The sequence below is a fragment of the Coregonus lavaretus genome (assembly GCF_964263955.1).
Source record: "Coregonus lavaretus genome assembly, chromosome: 1".
NCBI classification, from domain to species: Eukaryota; Metazoa; Chordata; class Actinopteri; order Salmoniformes; family Salmonidae; genus Coregonus; species Coregonus lavaretus.
In genome coordinates, this window is record NC_139988.1 from 49,133,755 (window position 1) to 49,157,497 (window position 23,743).

At 44.5% G+C, this 23,743-nt stretch overlaps 1 protein-coding gene across 1 annotated transcript; it reads left to right on the top strand.

Annotated features, from left to right (window-relative positions):
- Positions 1 to 1,305: 1,305 nt before the first annotated feature.
- LOC311146109 (cGMP-dependent protein kinase 2-like) lies at positions 1,306 to 22,230 on the top strand (the record flags this gene model as incomplete). Its single annotated transcript, XM_084182578.1, has 18 exons — positions 1,306 to 1,802; positions 9,453 to 9,619; positions 9,697 to 9,810; positions 10,222 to 10,327; positions 10,890 to 10,953; positions 11,039 to 11,116; positions 11,297 to 11,391; positions 11,771 to 11,839; positions 11,958 to 12,056; positions 12,242 to 12,392; positions 12,539 to 12,675; positions 15,787 to 15,876; positions 16,349 to 16,490; positions 18,100 to 18,263; positions 18,648 to 18,770; positions 20,847 to 20,909; positions 21,946 to 22,012; positions 22,135 to 22,230. 18 exons carry the CDS (start codon positions 1,306 to 1,308, stop codon positions 22,228 to 22,230), a joined length of 2,322 nt encoding a protein of 773 aa, XP_084038704.1.
- Positions 22,231 to 23,743: the final 1,513 nt, after the last annotated feature.

Here is a 23,743-nt window from a genome sequence, read left to right on the forward strand (position 1 = left end):
TCTCAGTTATGGCAACGTTTCCGTTTGTAGGATAATGTATCAGTTCTGTGCAATGAATGCAGGAATATAGGCTTCCTTATTTTCACAGTCATTGACATGTACAGTATTTTTTCACCAAGTTTCATTCATTGGAGGTTAAACCAAATCCCATTGATGCTGGGAACTTTAGAGATAGTTTGTCAATGAAATATAATCACAGGGATGTATCTCCTGTGGATTCCAAATCTATTCAAGATTATATGTTGCTCATCATCTATTTTAACATAAAGCAGGGCCGGCTCCAGGTATAAGCAGTCGCTTCGGGCTCCAGGCCCCTAGGGGGCCCCCAACCCCACCCCCCAAAAATAAATAACAAATAATTTGGAACTCAGTCGGAGTTAGAAAAGTTCAACATTTTGTCATTTTTTTGTACATCAGCAATTTTATCTTGTTATGTCAGTCACTGACAGTCAGTCTATTAGCTATGTCAGCTAACAATTTTTAGATTGGTAAAATAGTCTAGCCAGCTATCTAAACTTGTAGTAATCATGGCCGAATACCAACCAGGCATGCAGGGCACGTTCCCAGGGGCCCTGACCTCCAGGGGGCCCTCATTGAGTTTGTTAGTCACTCTCACTCAGATATCATTAACATGGCATGTCATGGCAAAATGTGTAGAATTGCAGGAAATTAGCTTTAAAAAATAAATTAAAACGTCTCTCCACCTCATGGAAAAATTTGTAGAATTCCAGGAAATTAGCTGTAAAACAGAAATGTTTTCCCTCTGCCCCATGGCAAAATGAGTAGAATTGCATGAAATTTGTTATAAAATTGCAAAATGTTCACTCTGCAAAATGTGTAGAACTGCAGAAAACTTGCTTTAAAACTGCAATATTTATTTAAAAAATTTGGGGACCTCAGTCGGGGTCTCAACTTACTGTTAATAGTTAGAATAGTAGAATACTCAAGGTGCAAGTTCAAAATTTGGTTGTGCATCAGCAATTTCTATCTTATTATGACAGTCACTGACAGTCACTCAATTAGCCATGTAAGCTAACAATGTTTAGATTGGTAAGTTAGTCTAGCTATCTGTCTAAACTTGTAGTAATCATGGCCAAAGACTGACCAGGCACACAGGGCACGTGCCCAGGGGCCCTAACCTCCAGGGGTTTTGTTAGCAACCAAATCTCGCTTAGGGCCCCCAAAAGGACAGAGCCGGCCCTGACAAAAAGCATAACATCCTTCTCAAGGAGAAAAGGAGACTTTTCACCGGCCACCAGACGGAGACCTATCAGTGACTAGACGAGGGTGACCAAGAGCTTTCCTATGGTGGCCAGCCAACAGCTGGCCATGGGCAACGGTTCAATCAAAGCCCCACGGCCAGAGGACAGATGCCTGGCCTCCAGCCTCAAGGTGGAGCCTCAGGACAGTCCTGCGTGGGACACGGAGCCCCTGAGGCTCAGGATAGCCCACCTGGAAGAGGAGCTGGCCCAGAGGGACCAGGAGTTTAAAGCCCAGGAGCTGCAGCTGCAAAGCCTGCAGAGAGAGCTGGAGGCTAAAGTCTCCCAGTTAGAAAAGCTCCAGGATGCCATCGGCTATAACAGCCTGGGCCGCTCCGCTCCGGCTCCCAACCACCACAGCCACCGCCTGCTCAGTGTCATCAACCAGGGTCCCACCCGCTTCCACAGGGTGGCCGTGGAGGTCCACCGCAGGCTCAAGGCTAAGGAGGGCGTGTCGGCCGAACCCACCTCAGGGCACTTCTGCGGGGGTTTCAGAGCCCACCATGAGTCCATAGAGAGGGCCCGTGTCCGCAAGGACTCCAGGTGGGTGTCAGACATCAACAGGAGGGTTAATAACTCTAGAAACAATTCCATGTAGTGGTGGACAGCCCAGACTGATTATCCTCTATTGTACTTGTTCCTATTGTCTCATTCTCCCACAGGGCCTATTCTTTACACATATACAGTGCATTCAGAAAGTATTCAGACCCCTTGACTTTTTCCACATTTTGTTACGTTACAGCCTTATTTTAAAATTGATTAAATTATTTTTTCTCCTCATCAATCTACACACAATACCCCATAGTGACCCATAGTCCCCTGTAGCTCAGTTGGTAGAGCATGGCGCTTGCAACGCCAGGGTTGTGGGTTCGTTTCCCACGGGGGGGCCAGTATGAAAATGTATGCACTCACTAACTATAAGTCGTTCTGGATAAGAGCGTCTGCTAAATTGCTAAAATGTAAATGTAATGACAACGCGAAAACAGGTTTAGAAATGTTTGCAAATTTACCTTATTTACATAAGTATTCAGACCCATTGCTATGAGACTCGAAATTGAGCTCAAGGGCATCCTGTTTCCATTGATCATCCTTGAAATGTTTCTACAACTTCATTGGAGTCCACTTGTGGTAAATTCAATAAATTGGACATGATTTGGAAAGGCACACACCTGTTTATATAAGGTCCCACAGTTGACAGTGCATGTCAGAGCATCAACCAAGCCATGAGGTCGAAGAAATTGTCCGCAGAGCTCTGAGACAGTATTGTGTCGAGGCACCGATCTGGGGACGGGTAGCAAAAAACATTCTGCAGCATTGAAGGTCCCAAAGAACACAGTGGCCTCCATCATTCTTAAATGGAAGAAGTTTGGAACCACCAAGACTCTTCATAGAGCAGGCCGCCCGGCCAAACTGAGCAATCGGGGGAGAAGGGCCTTGGTCAGGGAGGTGACCAAGAAACCGATGGTCACTGACAGAGCTCCAGAGTTCCTCTGTGGAGATGGGATAACTTTCCAGAAGGACAACAATCTCTGCAGCACTCCACCAATCAGGCCTTTATGGTAGAGTGGCCAGATGGAAGCCACTCCTCAGTAAAAGGCACATGACAGCCCGCTTGGAGTTTGCCAAAAGGCACCTAAAGACTCTCAGACCATGAGAAACAAGATTCTCTGGTCTGATGAAACCAAGATTGAACTCTTTGGCATGAATGCCAAGTGTCACATCTGGAGGAAACCTGGCACCATCCCTACGGTGAAGCATGGTGGTGGCAGCATCATGCTGTGGGGATGTTTTTCAGTGGCAGGAACTGGGAGACTAGCCATGATTAAGGCAAAGTACAGAGAGATCCTTGATGAAAATATGTTCCAGAGCGCTCAGGACCTCAGACTGGAGCGAAGGTTCACCTTCCAACAGGACAACGACCCTGAGAACACAGCCAAGACAACGCAGGAGTGGCTTCGGGTCAAGTCTTTGAGTGGACCAGCCAGTGCCCGGACTTGAACCCGATCGAAAATCTTTGGAGAGACCTGACAGAACCAAAGGCGCTTCAACAAAGTACTGAGTAAAGGGTCTGAATACTTATGTAAATGTGAAATTTCAGTTTTTTTATTTTTTATACATTTGCAAAAATGTCTAAACCTGTTTTTGCTTTGTCATTATGGGGTATTGTGTGTAGATTGATGACGGCTGTAACGTAACAAAATGTGGAAAAAGTAAAGGGGTCTGAATACTTTCCGAATGCACTGTATACCCAGTTGTACTGTATGTGATAATGGGCCACATGTCATTACATGCAAGCAGAAATGTTTCCCAATAGGTTAGAAGCAATCAGCTGGGTCTGTGATGATAAAGCCTGCCTTGAATCATTATTTGTTCTCACTGAAAGTTGGGGTCTGGTATAGGCTACATGCACATAAAAAAAACAATGCCAGGATTCAATCTGATCTTGCTTTGTCCGCAATGCACGTTTTAAAGGCAATGTTCCCGTGTTCGCGGAGACCACATTCACAGGAAACGGTGCATATGTCGGTTTAATTGTCAATGACCTTATAAATGGCGCATTGTCCAAATCCGTGTTCTGATTGATTCTCGGCCCAAGTCTTCTCAGGAAAACAGGCTGACTCTCTTGAAAGAACAACTGCTCTGGCCAAGCCTTTGTAGTGTCTGCCACTCCAAGGAGATTTGAAAGCCTGTATTAGCATTGGGGATAATAGGAAGGCGGGGAAACAAAGGCCTGAGCATCAATATGCAATATGCATGGACTGAATAATTATGGCTTCAACTAATCAGACCTCGGTTGCCTGCCCCCTACTCTCCTGCTTTAGTCCATTCACCAGGTCCATTTTAGGTTAATGGACTGGCCCTCGGCTGTCTGATGTGATAACTAGAGGCCTTGTAGTTAAGAGGGATACAGGGGGAAACTGACAGCCCTAATGATACTACATCAACAGTTTGTCTTTTCAAATCAAAATAAAATGAATAAAAAATTGTATCATGCGCCAAATACAACAGTTGTAGACCTTACCGTGAAATGCTTACTTACAAGCCCTTATCCAACAATGCAGTAAAAAAAATAGAGTTAAGAAAATATTTACTAAATAAACTAAATAAATAAAACATTTAAAGAAGAAAAAGTAACACAATAAAATAATAATAATGAGGCTACAGTGGGGAAAAAAAGTATTTAGTCAGCCACCAATTGTGCAAGTTCTCCCACTTAAAAAGATGAGAGAGGCCTGTAATTTTCTTCATAGGTACACGTCAACTATGACAGACAAATTGAGGAAAAAAAATCCAGAAAATCCCATTGTAGGATTTTTTATGAATTTATTTGCAAATTATGGTGGAAAATAAGTATTTGGTCACCTACAAACAAGCAAGATTTCTGGCTCTCACAGACCTGTAACTTCTTCTTTAAGAGGCTCCTCTGTCCTCCACTCGATACCTGTATTAATGGCACCTGTTTGAACTTGTTATCAGTATAAAAGACCCCTGTCCACAACCTCAAACAGTCACACTCCAAACTCCACTATGGCCAAGACCAAAGAGCTGTCAAAGGACACCAGAAACAAAATTGTAGACCTGCACCAGGCTGGGAAGACTGAATCTGCAATAGGTAAGCAGCTTGGTTTGAAGAAATCAACTGTGGGAGCAATTATTAGGAAATGGAAGACATACAAGACCACTGATAATCTCCTTCGATCTGGGGCTCCACGCAAGATCTCACCCCGTGGGGTCAAAATGATCAAAGAACGGTGAGCAAAAATCCCAGAACCACACGGGGAGACCTAGTGAATGACCTGCAGAGAGCTGGGACCAAAGTAACAAAGCCTACCATCAGTAACACACTACGCCGCCAGGGACTCAAATCCTGCAGTGCCAGACGTGTCCCCCTGCTTAAGCCAGTACATGTCCAGGCCCGTCTGAAGTTTGCTAGAGTGCATTTGGATGATCCAGAAGAGGATTGGGAGAATGTCAAATGGTCAGATGAAACCAAAATATAACTTTTTGGTAAAAACTCAACTCGTCGTGTTTGGAGGACAAAGAATGCTGAGTTGCATCCAAAGAACACCATACCTACAGTGAAGCATGGGGGTGGAAACATCATGCTTTGGAGCTGTTTTTCTGCAAAGGGACCAGGACGACTGATCCGTGTAAAGGAAAGAATGAATGGGGCCATGTATTGTGAGATTTTGAGTGAAAACCTCCTTCCATCAGCAAGGGCATTGAAGATGAAACGTGGCTGGTTCTTTCAGCATGACAATGATCCCAAACACACCGCCCGGGCAACGAATGAGTGGCTTCGTAAGAAGCATTTCAAGGTCCTGGAGTGGCCTAGCCAGTCTCCAGATCTCAACCCCATAGAAAATCTTTGGAGGGAGTTGAAAGTCCGTGTTGCCCAGCAACAGCCCCAAAACATCACTGCTCTAGAGGAGATCTGCATGGAGGAATGGGCCAAAATAGCAGCAACAGTGTGTGAAAACCTTGTGAAGACTTACAGAAAACGTTTGACCTGTGTCATTGCCAACAAAGGGTATATAACAAAGTATTGAGAAACTTTTGTTATTGACCAAATACTTATTTTCCACCATAATTTGCAAATAAATTCATTAAACATCCTACAATGTGATTTTCTGGATTTTTTTTCCTCATTTTGTCTGTCATAGTTGACGTGTACCTATGATGAAAATTACAGGCCTCTCTCGTCTTTTTAAGTGGGAGAACTTGCACAATTGGTGGCTGACTAAATACTTTTTTCCCCTACTGTATATACAGGGGGGGGGGGGGGGTCAATGCAAATAGTCTGGGTGGCCATTTGATTAATTGTTTAGCAGTCTTATGGCTTGGGGGTAGAAGCTGTTAAGGAGCCTTTTGGACCTAGACTTGGCTCTCCGGTACCGTTGCCATGTGGTAGCAGAGAGAACAGTCTATGACTTGGGTGACTGTAGTCTTTGACAATTTTTTGGGCCTTCCTCTGACACCACCTAGTATATAGGTCCTGGATGGCAGGAAGCTTGGCCCCAGTGATGTACTGGGCTGTACGCACTACCCTCTGTAGCGCCTTACGGTCAGATGCCGAGCAGTTGCCATACCAGGCGGTGATGTAACCGGTCAGGATGCTCTCGATGGTGCAGCTGCAGAACTTTTTGAGGATCTGGGGACCCATGCCAAATCTTTTCAGTCTTCTGAGGGGGAAAAGGCGTTGTCGTGCCCTCTTCACAGCTTTCTTGGAGTGTTTGGACCATGATAGTTTGTTGGTGATGTGGACACCAAGGAACTTGAAACTCTCGACCCGCTCCACTACAGCCCCATCGATGTGAATGGGGGCCTGTTCGGCCCTCCTTTACCTGTAGTTCACGATCAGCTCCTTTGTCTTGCTCACATTGAAAGAGAGGTTGTTGTTCTGGCACCACACTGACAGGTCTCTGACCTCCTCCCTAAAGGCTGTCTCATCGTTGTCGGTAATCAGGCCTACCGCCGTTGTGTCGTCAGCAAACTTAATGATGGTGTTGGAGTTGTGCTTTTACGTGGCTGTTTTAGAGACTAGTAAAAATATAGTTCTTTGTCCATCTGTGAAAACATGAATGCTGTAGTAAAAACACAGTAGTAATGGCGTCATTGAAAGTCTCTCATGACAAAGCATTTACTCATGGTCGTGCAAACTCAACCACCAGTTAGCAGCCCATACTGTATGTAGGGCTTAGGGGGCTGTTTAAGGGGAAATCATTGTAATGTTGCTCGTAAGGGTGCTATCCCAGTACATTTACATTTACATTTTAGTCATTTAGCAGACGCTCTTATCCAGAGCGACTTACAGGAGCAATTAGGGTTAAGTGCCTTGCTCAAGGGCACATTTACGTCATTTAGCAGACGCTCTTATCCAGAGCGACTTACAAATTGGTGCATTCACCCTATAGCCAGTGGGATAACCACTTTACACTTTTTTTTTTTTTTTTTTTTTGGGGGGGGGGGGTGGAAGGATTACTTTATCCTATCCCAGGTATTCTTTAAAGAGGTGGGGTTTCAAATGTCTCCGGAAGGTGGTGAGTGACTCCGCTGTCCTGGCGTCGTGAGGGAGCTTGTTCCACCATTGGGGTGCCAGAGCAGCGAACAGTTTTGACTGGGCTGAGCGGGAACTATGCTTCCGCAGAGGAAGGGGAGCCAGCAGGCCTGAGGTGGATGAACGCAATGCCCTCGTTTGGGTGTAGGGACTGATCAGAGCCCGAAGGTACGGAGGTGCCGTTCCCCTCACTGCTCCATAGGCAAGCACCATGGTCTTGTAACGGATGCGAGCTTCAACTGGAAGCCAGTGGAGTGTGCGGAGGAGGGGGGTGACGTGAGAGAACTTGGGAAGGTTGAACACCAGACGGGCTGCGGCATTCTGGATGAGTTGTAGGGGTTTAATGGCACAGGCAGGGAGGCCAGCCAACAGCGAGTTGCAGTAGTCCAGACGGGAGATGACAAGTGCCTGGATTAGGACCTGTGCCGCTTCCTGTGTAAGGCAGGGTCGTACTCTCCGAATGTTGTAGAGCATGAACCTGCAGGATCGGGTCACCGCCTTGATGTTAGCGGAGAACGACAGGGTGTTGTCCAGGGTCACGCCAAGGCTCTTCGCACTCTGGGAGGAGGACACAACGGAGTTGTCAACCGTGATGGCGAGATCATGGAACGGGCAGTCCTTCCCCGGGAGGAAGAGCAGCTCCGTCTTGCCAGGGTTCAGCTTGAGGTGGTGATCCGTCATCCATACTGATATGTCTGCCAGACATGCAGAGATGCGATTCGCCACCTGGTTATCAGAAGGGGGAAAGGAGAAGATTAGTTTTGTATCGTCAGCGTAGCAATGATAGGAGAGGCCATGTGAGGATATGACAGAGCCAAGTGACTTGGTGTATAGGGAGAATAGGAGAGGGCCTAGAACTGAGCCCTGGGGGACACCAGTGGTGAGAGCACGTGGTGCGGAGACAGCTTCTCGCCACGCCACTTGGTAGGAGCGACCGGTCAGGTAGGACGCAATCCAGGAGTGAGCCGCGCCGGAGATGCCCAGCTCGGAGAGGGTGGAGAGGAGGATCTGATGGTTCACAGTATCAAAGGCAGCAGACAGGTCTAGAAGGACAAGAGCAGAGGAGAGAGAGTTAGCTTTAGCAGTGCGGAGAGCCTCCGTGACACAGAGAAGAGCAGTCTCAGTTGAATGACCAGTCCTGAAACCTGACTGGTTTGGATCAAGAAGGTCATTCTGAGAGAGATAGCAAGAGAGTTGGCTAAAGACGGCACGCTCAATAGTTTTGGAAAGAAAAGAAAGAAGGGATACTGGTCTGTAGTTGTTGACATCAGTGGGATCGAGTGTTGGTTTTTTGAGAAGGGGTGCAACTCTCGCTCTCTTGAAGACGGAAGGGACATGGCCAGCGGTCAAGGATGAGTTGATCAGCGAGGTGAGGTAGGGGAGAAGGTCACCGGAGATGGTCTGGAGAAGAGAGGAGGGGATGGGGTCAAGCGGGCAGGTTGTTGGGCGGCCTGCAGTCACAAGTCGCAGGATTTTATCTGGAGAGAGAGGGGAGAAAGAAGTCAGAGCATAGGGTAGGGCAGTGTGAGCAGGACCAGCAGTGTCATTAGACTTAACAAACGAGGATCGGATGTCGTCAACCTTCTTTTCAAAGTGGTTGACGAAGTCATCCACAGAGAGAGAGGAGGGGGGGGGGGGGGGGATTCAGCAGGGAGGAAAATGTGGCAAAGAGCTTCCTAGGGTTAGAGGCAGATGCTTGGAATTTAGAGTGGTAGAAAGTGGCCTTAGCAGCAGAAACAGATGAAGAAAATGTAGAGAGGAGGGAGTGAAAAGATGCCAGGTCGGCAGGGAGTTTAGTTTTCTTCCATTTCCGCTCCGCTGCCCGGAGCTCTGTTCTGTGAGCTCGCAATGAGTCATCAAGCATGCATTGAGTCATCAAGCATGCAATGAGTCATCAAGCATGCATTGTTACTGTAATATATTGAATCATTTTGTTCAGAAAAGTTAGCCAGAGGCAATAAAACCACATTATTCTAAATAATCTACCATTTGTGCTCCAAGTACCAACTTACTTGACTTGCTGATATTTGACATCAAACTAAAACGTTGGATGAATATTGATATGGAGGTGAAACAAACCTTTGACCTAAAAGTAGAGTGTCTGTACCTCTTATCTGTGCTCCTTCTGCTCCTAGCACCAAGAAGCTAATCAATGATGCTATCATGAACAATGACTTCCTGAAGAAGCTGGATCCCCAGCACATGAGGGAGATGGTAGACTGCATGTATGAGAGGATCTACACTGATGGCCAACTGGTCATCCAGGAGGGAGAACCAGGGAACTACCTATATGTGCTGGCAGGTCATATCAACTTTATTAACTTACACAGTATATCTTTCGCTGTTTGTCTATACTCATGCTAGGTTTTGTCTCTTCAGATGGCCTGCTAGAGGTCATACAGAATGGCAAATTGCTCGGAGAGATGCGTCCCAGGACTGCCTTTGGAGAGTTGGCTATATTGTACAACTGTAAGAGAACTGCTACAGTGAAAGGTGAGTTTAACTAGTAGAGTCTGTAGAATGAGAGGATTTCCCCTTTGAGATACAGTACTTCTCCACACACATCATAAACAAAGTGTTCATTCTCAAGTGCAACAAACCACGCATGTGACATACATAATTACCCAAGTATGACAGAGCAGCATGGTGGAACATGATTTTATGAGAAGTCACCAAGGGACTATTAAATTGTCATTAGAATGTGCAAAACCATATTTCACACAGGTGCTTTCTCTAATATTGCATAGAATAGTACTGTAGAAACCCCACACCTTTTTCACATATTGAAAGTATGTTCATGCAAATGTTCATGGCCAACTCATATAACATTATAAGAATACCTGGCCCTGTGAACGTCTGATGTTGTATGGTGTGTTGATTGGACTTGTGATTTCCAATGGCCAGCTGTATCCCAGGCTCATATCTGGGCTCTGGACCGCCAGACCTTCCAGAGTATTATGATGAAGTCTACACAGGCCACACAAGAAGAGTACTTCAGCTTCCTACGCAGGTACAGCTAGAGGCTTGGTCCTCAACCCTGAAGCAGGCATTGATGTCTAAGGGAGTTTCGCATGAAAGTTTGAGATGCGAATGCATAGACACTGACTTTACCAAACATTAGGAACACCTTCCTTATATTGTGTTGCAAATGGAATGGCATCAAACCATGTGTTTGGTGTATTTGATACCATTTCGCTCCAGCCATTACCACGAGCCCGTCCTCCCCAATTAAGATGCCAGCAACCTCCTGTGCTACTACCATACCCCAATCAAAGACACTTAAATATTTTGTCTTGCCCATTCACCCTCTGAATGGCACACACACACAATCCATCTCTCAATTGTCTCAAGGCTTAAACATCCTTATTCAAGCTCCCCCCCCCCCCCCCCCCCCCCCTTCATCGACACTGATGGTCTGTCTATGTCATGGAAAGAGCAGGTGTTCTTAATGTTTTGTATACTCAGTGTATACTATTAAGTTAGGATTTGGCCCAATAAGGTTATCTTTGAAGGTTATCATTTTTTGCCACATTTTTTCCCAATAACTATCTCTGTGTACTTATCTTGTGCAGTGTATCACTGCTGAGAGACCTGCCAGAAGAGAAGCTTTCTAAAATCGTTGACTGTCTGGAAATTGTGAGCCTTTACTTTGTTTCTAATCAGACTTTTGATTTGGGAAGATTTGTTGATATAAAGAGTTCATATTTTGTCTCATTCCTAGGACTATTTTGATAAAGGAGAGTATATCATTCGTGAGGGCGAGGAAGGGAACACTTTCTTCATTATAGCTAAAGGAGAGGTAAGACACAAATGACACATGGTTCATCTTTGTAGCTGAAAAGAGTCATGTTCATTACAGAGAAGTTAAAGTCCTTATCCGACCATGATAGATCATGCAATCTTATTGCAGAAAACGTAGTCAGCCATTTTGGATCGAGGGCAAAAGAGATAGCCCTTAACATGTGTGGTTTCTGGCCAGGTGTGTGTCACCCAGACCACAGAGGGCTGCACTGAGCCTCAGGAGATAAAGACTCTGGGTGTGGGCGACTACTTTGGAGAAAAAGCCCTCATAAGGTAAGAGCTGTTACTGATCTCTTTGACCGACTCAAAATGTTAATTGGTCAAAAGCACTCTGGCCTGGTTTGTCTTGCACCAAGGCAAGTTCAAACACACTTGTAACATACTGTCGGTTCCCTCGTTCTCCCATGTTAATATGTGTTCGTCCACTTTCAATCAATTGTCATTGCTTTCCCCCTGACTGACAATCCACACATTTTACCAACATGTTTTCAATCAAATCCTTTCACAATATTGTAGAGTAGTGGGCCGTGGAATGTCTTTCTGATGACAAAGACATGCATTATCCAACAGCTATTGCATGATTCTTTTGTGAATTTCCATTGGATTCAGTTGTGTGTAGTTCTGCTGAATACGACTGTCTGTTTCTTTCCAGTGAGGATGTGCGTTCAGCAAACATAATCTCTACTGAGAATAACACACAGTGCTTGGTGGTGGACAGAGAGTGAGTGCCTTCACTGCACACACACATGCATGCACGCACGCGCGCGCACACACACACACACACACACACACACACACTGAAATGAAACAGCAGTCATGTTTTTATGCCACCTTTCCAGCAACTTCAACCAGATGGTGGGCACTTATGAGGAACTGCAGGCGTACCTGAAGGAATACGTCGAAGAGCTCTCCCGATGTGATGAGAGGAGAAATGCACTGTAAGTAGTTCCACAAAATTACTGTTTCCACATAATTCAAATATCAAATGGCAGTTACATTGACAAATACCCACCCACCCCAGACATTTTAGGGCCTCACTGTGGTCAGAAACAGAGATTTAGGAGGGCACCATTGAACCCAAATAGTTCCCTCTTCCTCCCTCCCTCCTTCTCTCCTTCCACAGGCCCCTTTCCCCCCTTATCGACTCGTCGCCAGAGGCCCAAGAGGTGCGTCGCCTCAGGGAGAGGATTGCCGTCCTCCCCACCCATGACCCCTTCCAGGACCTGGAGGTCATAGCCACACTGGGCATGGGTGGGTTCGGCCGAGTAGAGCTGGTGAGTGGCCTGACGTCTGGGTCACACCACACCATAGAGCACCACACCATAAAGCAATGGCAAAAACAACAGCATAGGGCATAGGCCTACAGTTCCTATAAAAACAATGTGACATAATGTCAACAATAGTTATGTTTATATTGCAGGTGAAACTGAGAGATGAAGACACCACATTTGCTCTGAAGTGTATTAAAAAGAAGCACATTGTGGACACGAGACAACAGGAGCACATCTACTCTGAGAGGAACATCCTTCAGCTGACCAACTCACACTTCATAGTCAGGTCTGCGTCATGTGCTCATGATGCGCTCTGGTTGTCCTCACACAACACTGCCTATTGCAGAGTCCCCAAAGCATTGTAAACATCCATAGCCTTTTATTCAGGCTTTTGTTCAAGCTTTGACAGCTGCATGCTTTTCTTAGAGTACTTCACATGATACATGTTTTTATCAGTGTGAAGGAGTTCCAATATGAATGGAACATGACTGCTGTCACCTGAACCATATGACAATCAGGTTCACCCTTAAGAGCAAGAGGGAGACAACACATTTTTACACTTTAGTCATTTAGCAGACGCTCTTATCCAGAGCGACTTACAGTTAGACACATATTGATATATGCAAGGCCTCCCATGTGGAAAATCATATACAGTGGGGCCCGAAATTATTGACACACTTGATAAAGATGAGCAATAATGACTGTATAAAATAAATAATTAAAATACTGAACTATATTGAGCTGTATTGTATGCTCAAATGCTAACCTCCCCTGTTATTGGTAATGGTGTGAGGTTAGCATGTCTTGGGGGTATGATCTTAGACCCTCTGTAACTTCCTCACTCATCATTATTCATGATTCGTTCAGGATTATCCATAATGATGGTGGCATCCATATTAATGTAGTGTGTTTATACATTTGTATTATCTTATTTACAATGAAAGTGACTCCAAAATGACACAATACATTATTTGGGCACAAAATAATCTGAAACACAACCAAAACAAACTGCAAAGGCATCCATCAAGTTTGTAGAGTTACAAGCTTGGTGTAGTCATTGCGTGCTAGGAATATGGGACCAAATACTAAACTTTTGACTACTTTATTTATAAGAATCTTTAGGGGTGTCAATCATATTGACCCTAACCTTTTTGAGAGAAGTTAAAATTATTTGTTTTATACATTTACGTCATTTAGCAGACGCTCTTATCCAGAGCGACTTACAGTTAGTGAGTGCATACATTATATTTTTCATACTGGCCCCCCGTGGGAATCGAACCCACAACCCTGGCGTTGCAAACGCCATGCTCTACCAACTGAGCTACATCCCTGCCGGCCATTCCCTCCCATACCCTGGACGACGCTGGGCCAATTGTGTGCCGCCCCATGGGCTCCCGGTCATGGCCGGCTACGACAGAGCCTGGATTCGAACCAGGATCTCTAGTGGCACAGCTAGCACTGCGATGCAGTGCCTTAGACCACTGCGCCACTCGGGAGACACGTCATCTTAATCAAGGGTGTCAATAATTTCGGGCCCCACTATAGGTTTTGTACTCTATTTCCCATCATCAACTGCTTTTTGAGGATCTTGTACTGTTTCATAAAAAACAATGTATGGTTATACAATATCATACAATCGCAGTAGGTTGATTTATGCAAAGTGGGACCTCGTGTATCCGCTGAATGCATAAACAAACAGTTAAGTGAAGGACAAATTCATTGTTCAGATCTATGAAACAGAGAAGAGAGTGTTTGTATTCACAATGGAAATTAATACAGCATGTATTATATCCATCTAGTCAATGAGTAATGCATGTTTAGAGTGGTTTCAAACAAAAGTCAAACTTGAAATATAAATGAGGCAGTAGCTGCTTAGCCCAGTCTTACTTTCAGATACTTTTGATGTTTTTGAAGTTCAGGAAACAAATATTGTGATCTTCTGGTATAACTAGGTTTCCATCCAATTGGCGACAGATTTTCATGCGAATATTCTAAAATCTGCATAAAACAATATGCTCATTTTCACAACAGAGATGTGCTTCCATTAAACTTACTTATTGCGGATAAAAGGCTGTGCGTGATGACGTAGTGCACATAAAAATACCTTTTGCGATTTAATTCCAATGTATTGAATAAAAAGTTAAATGGGTTTCCATTGCATTTTTCAGCTCTACTGATGGTTTGTCACAAAAACCGTTGCGTTATATAGCAAATGTGCCCACTCTGGTCTTGGCACGTGCTCTCTAGCCAACAGCTCCCAGATACAGTGCAGGTAGGCTAACTATACATTATGAGATTATTATGGATGAGAGCGAGATAATTGTTATTTGTCAAACGGCAGCCAAGCATCGATCATCATGTCACCAGAATAAGACCCTCGATATTTATTGGAAAGGAGCATCAAGCTCCTCACTTTCACCACCCTGTGAAGTTCACATTCATTTATTTAATCTGTAGCCTAATAAACTGCATACTTTCACGAGTAGTAGTGAGACGTCCACACAACATATCGTTGCGTGACTCAAAATTTACTTCGATATTATGGTTATTATATCAATATTTGCACATAAAGGCGTTTCCACCGCCATTTCTCGCATAATACATTTTACTGACACAAAAAAATCCCACCATGTTGAACAAACAAATTGTCTCTAAGCATTTATAACATTTCCAGTTTCCATCAGTCTAGTTGTGACCTTTTTCATGCATCAGGTAATTCATCCGCATGAAATGGTTGGATGGAAACTTGGCTAGTTTTAGACAAAGGGATGCTTATTCTTTCCCAAGTGATATGGTTCCATTGCCATTGACTTGAGAGTGAAAGGTCTCATTTCACTGAATATCCTACAGACAAGTCAGTCCTAAGATTGACAGGGGAAAAGGGACTGTGGAAATGAAGGGTGTTGACCATGAAACAAGAAGTGGTTCATGAGAGGAAAGTTAGAACTTTTTCTCTTAAGAGTGAGAGGCCCGTGTTCTATGGTCTAGTAGGAGTTGCTAAGGAGTCCCTTTGGAGAATGTCGTTGTCCTTGGTCTCACCACTGAGTGTAGACTGAGGTATGATTTATCTGCCCTGTGACATTCAAGGACAAAAGGTCTGGGCAAACACTGATTCCTGCTGCCACTCAAAGAGGAAAGTTCAGTTTGAATGCCATATCCATCTTCACACATCTCTATTTTCTCTCTTTCTCAAAATGTTCCTTTCTCTCACTTTGCTTTCCTAGTAACTGTTCTTTGGGCCTCAATTGACAAACAGATCCAAGGCAAACAAAAAGCAGCTTAACTACTTAACAGAAGATCTCTATCAAGCAGTCATGTCTTTAAGAACCCCGGAACAGTAACATTGTTCAGATGGTCCTTGTGCACTAAGTCCTCTAAATGTTACTTTGTGTTCCAGGTTGTTTCGGACATTCCGAGATGACAAGTATGTGTACATGCTACTGGAGGTCTGCCTGGGTGGGGAGCTGTGGAGTGTACTACGGGACATGTGAGTGTAGGTTGTCTTACATCTGCTAAAACACCTCAAAAGCCTGTAATCAATAGAGCTTGCAAGCTTGTAGTCCTAAAACTACAATTTTTTGGATTTACCTCTGGTTCGTTCAGCCACTCCTATGGGCAAAATGAATGGGGAAAGAAGCCTTTATGTGCCTTGTGTTTTTTTAAATGACAGAAATGCTTCAAAATTCTTAAAAAGTTACGTTAGCTGATTAAGATTATCTCATAGAACAAAACGAATAAGATGTCTAAAGCCTGTGTTTACCACGGACCTTATTTTCTAAGTTTATCCCAAAAACCTACAAAAACTCCATTAATTTTCCCATAGGCTTTGTCCAACGGACCATGGCGGAGTTAGTGCCTAAAAAAAGACACCATTATTATTGCTCTCTATAATGCCAGTCAAAACTAATCAGTACTAAGTCCTAGTATGTGTCTTAATGTTGGCCTTGACTGTGAAACAGGAGTTCCTTTGAGGAGCAGACAGCCCGCTTCTGCATTGCCTGTGTCCTGGAAGCCTTTGACTACCTCCACGCCAGAGGAATCATCTACAGAGACCTGAAACCTGAGAACCTACTACTGGATGCAGAAGGCTATGTCAAAATAGTAGTAGACCTTCATTTGATCACTGCTCATTTTCAGTTGCTTGTACATAGTCATACACTACATGACCAAATGTATGTGGACACCACTAACATTGGAGCACTTTGAAGTGTTTTATGCGTGTGCTAAAGACAACAGTAAATGCACTGTGCAAGCTAGCATTCCTTCCTTCAACCTTTCAGGGCTAATGTATATGCATGTCCGCTGACGACTTTGCTGAGAGACTGATCTGAGACACGATCTAGGCGTGTGTTATTGTTTTCAAAATCTGATGAATGAACCAACAGTTGACCCCTGTAAAAACAGACCTACAAAAACAAATAAGGGGAAGTACAGTCAGTAAATCATATCAACAGGTCGCCAAGATAGACTACATGACCAAAAGTATGTGGACACCTGCTCGTCGAACATCTCATTCCAAAATCATGGGCATTAATATGGAGTTGGTCCCCCCTTTGCTGCTATAACAGCCTCCACTCTTCTGGGAAGGCTTTCCACTAGATGTTGGAACATTGCTGTGGGGACTTGGTTCCATTCAGCCACAAGAGCATTAGTGAGGTCAGGCACTGATGTTGGGCGATTAAGACTGGCTCGCAGTCGGTGTTCCAATTCCTCCCAAAGGTGTTCGAGGGGGTTGAGTTCAGGGCTCTGTGTCAAGTTCTTCTACACCGATCTCGACAAACTATTTCTGTATGGACCTTGCTTAGTGCACGGGGGCATTGTCATGCTGAAACAGGAAAGGGCCTTCCCCAAACTGTTGCCACAAAGTTGGAAGCACAGAATCGTCTACAATGTCATTGTACTGTATGCATTACGTTTTCCCTTCACTGGAACTAAGGGACTTAGCCCAACCATGAAAAACAGACCCAGACCATTATTCCTCCTCCACCAAACTTTACAGTTGGCACTATGCATTCGGGCAGGTAGCATTCTCCTGGCATCCGCCAAACCCAGATTCGTCCATCGGACTGCCAGTTGGTGAAGCGTGATTCATCAATCCAGAGAACTCCAGAGTCCAATGGTGGCAAGCTTTACACCACTCCAGCCGACACTTGGCATTGCGAATGGTGGTCTTAGGCTTGTGTGCGGATGCTCGGCCATGGAAACTCATTTCAAGAAGCTCCCGACGAACAGTTCTTGTGTTGACATTGCTTCCAGAGGAAGTTTGGAACTCGGTAGTGAGTGTTGCAACTGAGGCCAGACGATTTTTACGCGCTACGGGCTTCAGCACTCGGCGGTCCCGTTCTGTGAGCTTGTGTGGCTTACCACTTCGCGGCTGAGCCGTTGTTGCTCCTAGACGTTTCCACTTCACAATAACAGCACTTACATTTGACCGGGGCAGCTCTAGCAGGGCCGAAATTTGACGAACTGACTTGTTGGAAAGGTGCCATCCTATGACGGTGCCAAATTGAAAGTCACTGAGCTCTTCAGTAAGGCCATTCTACTGCCAATGTTTGTCTATGGAGATTGCATGGCGGTGTACTCAATTTTATACACCTGTCAGCAACGGGTGTGGCTGACATAGCCGAATCCACTCATTTGAAGGGGTATCCACATACTTTTGTATATATAGTGTATATATCCATGTTACGGTATCTGTCTGTTTCCTCAGGCTGACTTTGGTTTTGCTAAGAGGATAGGCCTGGGGAAGAAGACATGGACATTCTGTGGGACCCCAGAGTATGTGGCCCCAGAGGTCATCATGAACAAGGGCCATGACTTTGGAGCTGACTGCTGGTCTCTGGGGATCCTCATCTTTGAGCTGCTGACTGGCAGGTGAGTCAGTGGGACAGTATGACATGTGGTCTGCCTTTGACAATAACACTGCCCCAAAATGGTGGTGTGTTGTGGACACAGGATGTGCTTGAATCTTGAATAAGGCTCTTCAGGTGCTTCACTCTGAGAGGAACCATTAGACATTAGGCCTCATTCCGCAACCACGGTAACACGTTTGACATTAGGATGTTGAGTGTATGAGGGTCTATCAGCCTATTTGAGATAGCTTGTTGGGCTGCATTAGACAATACAGTGTGTGTAAGTGTACCAAGCATATCCATGAGACCAGTTAGCTAGCGCCTGTCATGTTCATCATGAACAAGATCCCTCAAGATCCCTATATGTTTTCTACCCATTTTCTACCCTCCAACCCACCTCTTCCAGCCCACCATTTTTTGGAACTGACCCTATAAAGATCTACACCATGGTCCTCCATGGGATTGAAAAGGTTGACTTCCCCAAGAGGATCAGCAAGCGCCCCGATGACCTCATCAGGAGACTCTGCAAGTATGTGGCTGTAGCATCACTGACTGCTGCTGTAGTAATCCCATTAAGCGACAAATATAAGGCTGTAGTTGAATTAAATGAACAGTGTGTCTGTCTGTCTACTTTGTTTGAGGTAAAGCCGACACAAATAATGAAACTGTAGTGCATGAAATGTTTGTGGTCATACGCACATCCTTAAATACATAGGTGCTGAGCTAATAAAGTTTAACCTACATGAAAAGAACAGAAAGACCTACTGAAAGAGAGCGTATTTTAGGTAGTGGTTTGTGACTGACACCGTCCCCGGTTAGATGGGAATAAAGCAGCCCAAGAGTTAACACACAGGAACTTTATTTAAACACACTGAAGAAGATAAGTATGGGGAAGCACACGGGAATGAAAAGTGGGAAAGGCAGTGGAATAGTAGGTGAACGGTAGTGGAGTGGTAGTGGAACACAGGAGGTTGGTGGCAACTTAATTGGGGAGGACAGGCTCGTGGTAATGGCTGGAGCGGAATTAGTGGAATGGTATGAAATATTTCAACCACATGGTTTCCATGTGTTTGATGCCATTCCATAAGTCCCGTTCCAGCCTTTATTATGAGCCGTCCTCCCCTCAGCAGCCTCCACTGTGAATTATAGTGGTTCTGAAACAGGATAAACACAGGTAATGAATCCACTGTACACAATACTATAACTGATAGCACAAGTAAAGCAACAAGGCTATTAACAAGGGAAGGACTGTATGAAAATGTATAGTGAGTCCAGTTGTTGATGGGCAGAAACAGAGATGTTGCTCTCTGCCACTGCTTGAGGGACACTGCAAGTATTGTATGACCTGTATAGTGGTCCTCTGTAGCTCAGCTGGTAGAGCATGGTGCTTGTAACGCCAAGGTAGTGGGTTCGATCCCCGGGACCACCCATACACAAAAAAAATGTATGCACGCATGACTGTAAGTCGCTTTGGATAAAAGCGTCTGCTAAATGGCATATTAATATTAATTAATTATTAATTAATTAATTATTAAAGGATGGACAGATGTCCGGCCCCCTAGTAACATCCCTAGCAACCTATCAGGGCACAGGTCACACAGGTCAGAGAGAGTTTGAGAGGCAGGTTTATGGTACCCCCTAGACACTCAGCCTCCAGTCATGGGGGATGGGGAGTGGAGTGTGCAGCTCAGGGTTGTGAGGTGCTAATAAAGGATTACCACCATAACACCACTAAACTTGACGAAGATCCTCTGGATCGAAACGTTGTCGTGGTGGTAATTTGCAGCATATAAAGGATGTGTTCATAAATTCACTCTGGCAATCTGTTCCGATAGCAGAGCACTCTGTATTGAGAGTGCCAGAGCGTGGAATAATTAAGGGATTGACCATCGCCTGACAGGTGTCAGTAAAAATTTGCAAAAAAATTTAAATGTTGCCAGCAGCACAGTTACAGTCACTAACCCTCTAAATAACATGAAAACAGTCCATCTAGGTCTGCTAGGGCAGTAGAGTGTGTTCACTCATTTGTGTCTGGAAGTAGCTAGCAAGCTAGCCAACTTTAGCCAGTTATCTTGGGTGCTTGACTGCCGTTGTGAGTTCAGAACGCTCAGATCAACCCTAGTCTTCGGCCAGAGTGTCCAGTGTGCGCTCTGAACGCTACGAGAGTGAAACACTCTGAATTTACGAATGGACAATCTGACAAAGCTCTGAATTTACGAACGACCCAGAGCGCACTTTGACACACTTTCAGCTGACAAAACAATATGTTGATTGTTGACAAAACAAAATGTTGGCCATGAATAGGCTATTGGATAAGGCTAGTGAGCACCATGTTTCAAATCCTTTGGCCAGCTCAGTGAGTCACACAGCAATTGGGCCTGTAGTAATTGACCAGACAAAAACCATTGAATGTAATTGTTCCATGAGTGGCCTGCATTGATAAAAATCACATGTCAAACCAGACCAGGTCTGAATCAAATAGATATCTACTGTATCAACCTGCTTTCATGTGTATAGGGTATTAGCTGCAATCATGTTGTCAGCATTCTGTTTGTCCAGATGGTTGTCAACAATAAAAGGCCCATGTATCATTTCCTGCCTTTAGGCTCAACCCTGTGGATAGGCTTGGTAATAAGAAGAACGGCATCATTGACATTAAGAAACACAAGTAGGTCCACTTCTTATTAATAAAGCATCATCAACATCACTCCACACCTATCATCATCAACACCAACTACACACCTAGACAAATCCTAGATCCTAGCCACTAATAAGCTATTGTGATCCTAATGATGCAACATACAAGGATACAAGCACTATTTAAATACATTATTTGTAACTGCTGTTCTTTAACATACTCATCCATTGACGGATTTCTGATCAAATGCGATATAAATCCAGCTCAGTTTAAACAACTTGCTCAGTGGTGCCTTCATAACCAGTAGGCTATGGATCATTCTCTCTCCATTCAGTCACTCAGAGACATTGGGATAATTATTTCAGAACCCTAATAAAACTCCCATTGGTGTCATACCACTCTGCATTGTGCAGACAAATGTGTGATGAGCACCTTACCCCTCCCTTCTCTTCGGTATGTCACAATAGGCAGTATTGCATAACAAACAGCACTTCCACCTGGGAGCCATTAGCTGTGAGAATGGGGGGTGCAGCTGTCTCCATACTCAGTAGAGCAGAGCCTGAATAGATCATAGGACTGGCAGAGCTGGCTTCCTCTCAACAGTCATCCGAGCACTAATGCTTGAAGCTGGAGGAATCTGGTTTTGTTTTCAACTCACTGAGCAAATCATAAAATCGTGACAGCCATTTTGACATATGTTTGGTCATTAGAGAGATATTCCTGTTCTGTGTACGCGAGTGATGTTTCGTAGAAATGGTATGTAAACATTAGTGGCCCTATCAGCAGTTCAATATGACCTACAGTATTCTGTTTTTAGTGTTGCTATGATTGCATACTCCTGTCTGTGTGGCTTCTTGTAAAATAATTCTCTTTTTTTTCACTGCTTGAAACAGGGTCCTATAGGCTGGGATCTGTCTTTGTGGAGTGACGTGTGTGCATGTATGCAATATCTACACCAACTGTTCTGTATTGTATTGGGTCTGGTGTAGTGTGTGGGCACTGGGGGATGAGGGAATCTGTTGTTCTGACAGACAATGAATAACTGACTTTTTGTGACATCCTGCAGGTGGTTCCAGGGCTTCAACTGGGAGGGGCTGAGACGCCAGAAGCTCATATCCCCACTGAAGAGAGAGGTGAAGTGTTCTGATGCGTAGTATTCTATTCACAAAATAATAGATTACAGGTACATGACCATCAAAGGAGTTCTTGGATGTGACTGTATCTGACTGGTGTTCTTTGATGTTCCTCTACCCAGCTGAAGGGGCCGATGGACCACAGCCACTTTGACATCTTCCCCCCAGAGCTGGAGAAGCCTCCAGATGAGCTGTCAGGCTGGGACAAGGACTTCTGAGGTACCCCTTTGAGCCTCTACTCCCCGCAGCCATGTCTCCAGACAGGTGGTGTCACTCTACTACCTGACGCTAGTGTTCCACTACAGCAGTGAGCTTTGCTATCTGACGTAAGACAATAGACGCCACAGAAGCAGCCATGACTGAATACTGTAATCCCATCTCTTCCCTGCGGTTGCCATACTTGCCATATATTTGACATCATGACTGCCTGCCTGTTGCTGCCTTGCAGATGGAGAAGATTGGCTTTTTTTAGGCTCTTGGCCGGAGGAACAGTGTGTGAAGTGCCACTTGAAACTCTCATGAGACAGCAAGGACGTTCATCAAGTGATTGATTAACTTTGAGTGCCAAAAACCCAAATCTCAGTCAAATTCTTTCCCTCAGACAGAAACTCTTGGGACAATGTAAGTAAATAAAAAAGCTTCTTTATTGTTACAAGTAAAAACCAACGCGTTTCGGCTTTTGGCCTTCTTCAGGGTTTTTACAGAAGCAAAGAAATAATGAGGCTTTTATACAGTACATTTCAAAATGGCCTGCTATGGACAAATCACTATAAGAAAACATACTGAAACAAAATATGTGATTAGTTGTCACGGCTTCCTCCGAAGCTGCCTCCCCTCCTTGTTCGGGCAGGCTTCGGCGTTTGTCGTCACCAGCCTTCTAGCCACTGCCGCTCCTCATCTCATCATTCCATTTGTTTTGTCTTGTTTATTACACACACCTGGTTCATATCCCCTCATCAGTACCTGTATAAGTGTTCCCTCTGTCCCGTTGTCTTTGTGTGTGATTGTTTATTGTGGAGATTATTATAGCTCGGTAGAGCTCTTTTGTATTTTGTATCGCCGGGATATTCACCTGTGTGCCTTGTTGTTTTCCAGTGCGCCGTAATTCCGCACTGGAGTGTTTTACGCATTGCTGCGTACCGCTGTGTTACGGAATAAACCATTTATTCTGTGATTTACACTCCTGCGCCTGACTCCTTCTAAATCACTCACCACATTTGTAAAAAATCTGACCAATTGTCCTTGACATATTACACACAATAAATATTACGGTCACACTTTATTTGGATAGTCTGGACCTGGATAGTCCATCTGTAGATGCTCTACAGATGGTCATATTATCAACAAACTATCTATTGATAAGCAACTGCTTGCTAAGGTTACCGTTAGGGTTAGGTTTAGAATAAGGGTTAAGGTAAGGGTTAAGATTAGGGCTAGGATAAGGGTTAAGTTTAGGGCTAGGGTTAGGGTTAGCAGATACCAGTGGCGGTAGGTGCCGTTTAAGATGAGAGAGGACAATTATTTGTTTAATGAGCATGGCCTTATTTCTATTACAGTATATTGGATGACTGTCATTCATATTCCATTCACCCAGCTCAACGTAACATTGATAGGTTTAGGCTACTACATAATACTCAAATTTTCCCTATACCCATGAGGTTGCTACAACCTAGCCTATGAATGAAAGTTTACAACGTACGCTAGGTGCACAGGTCGAGAGGAATTTGAGTA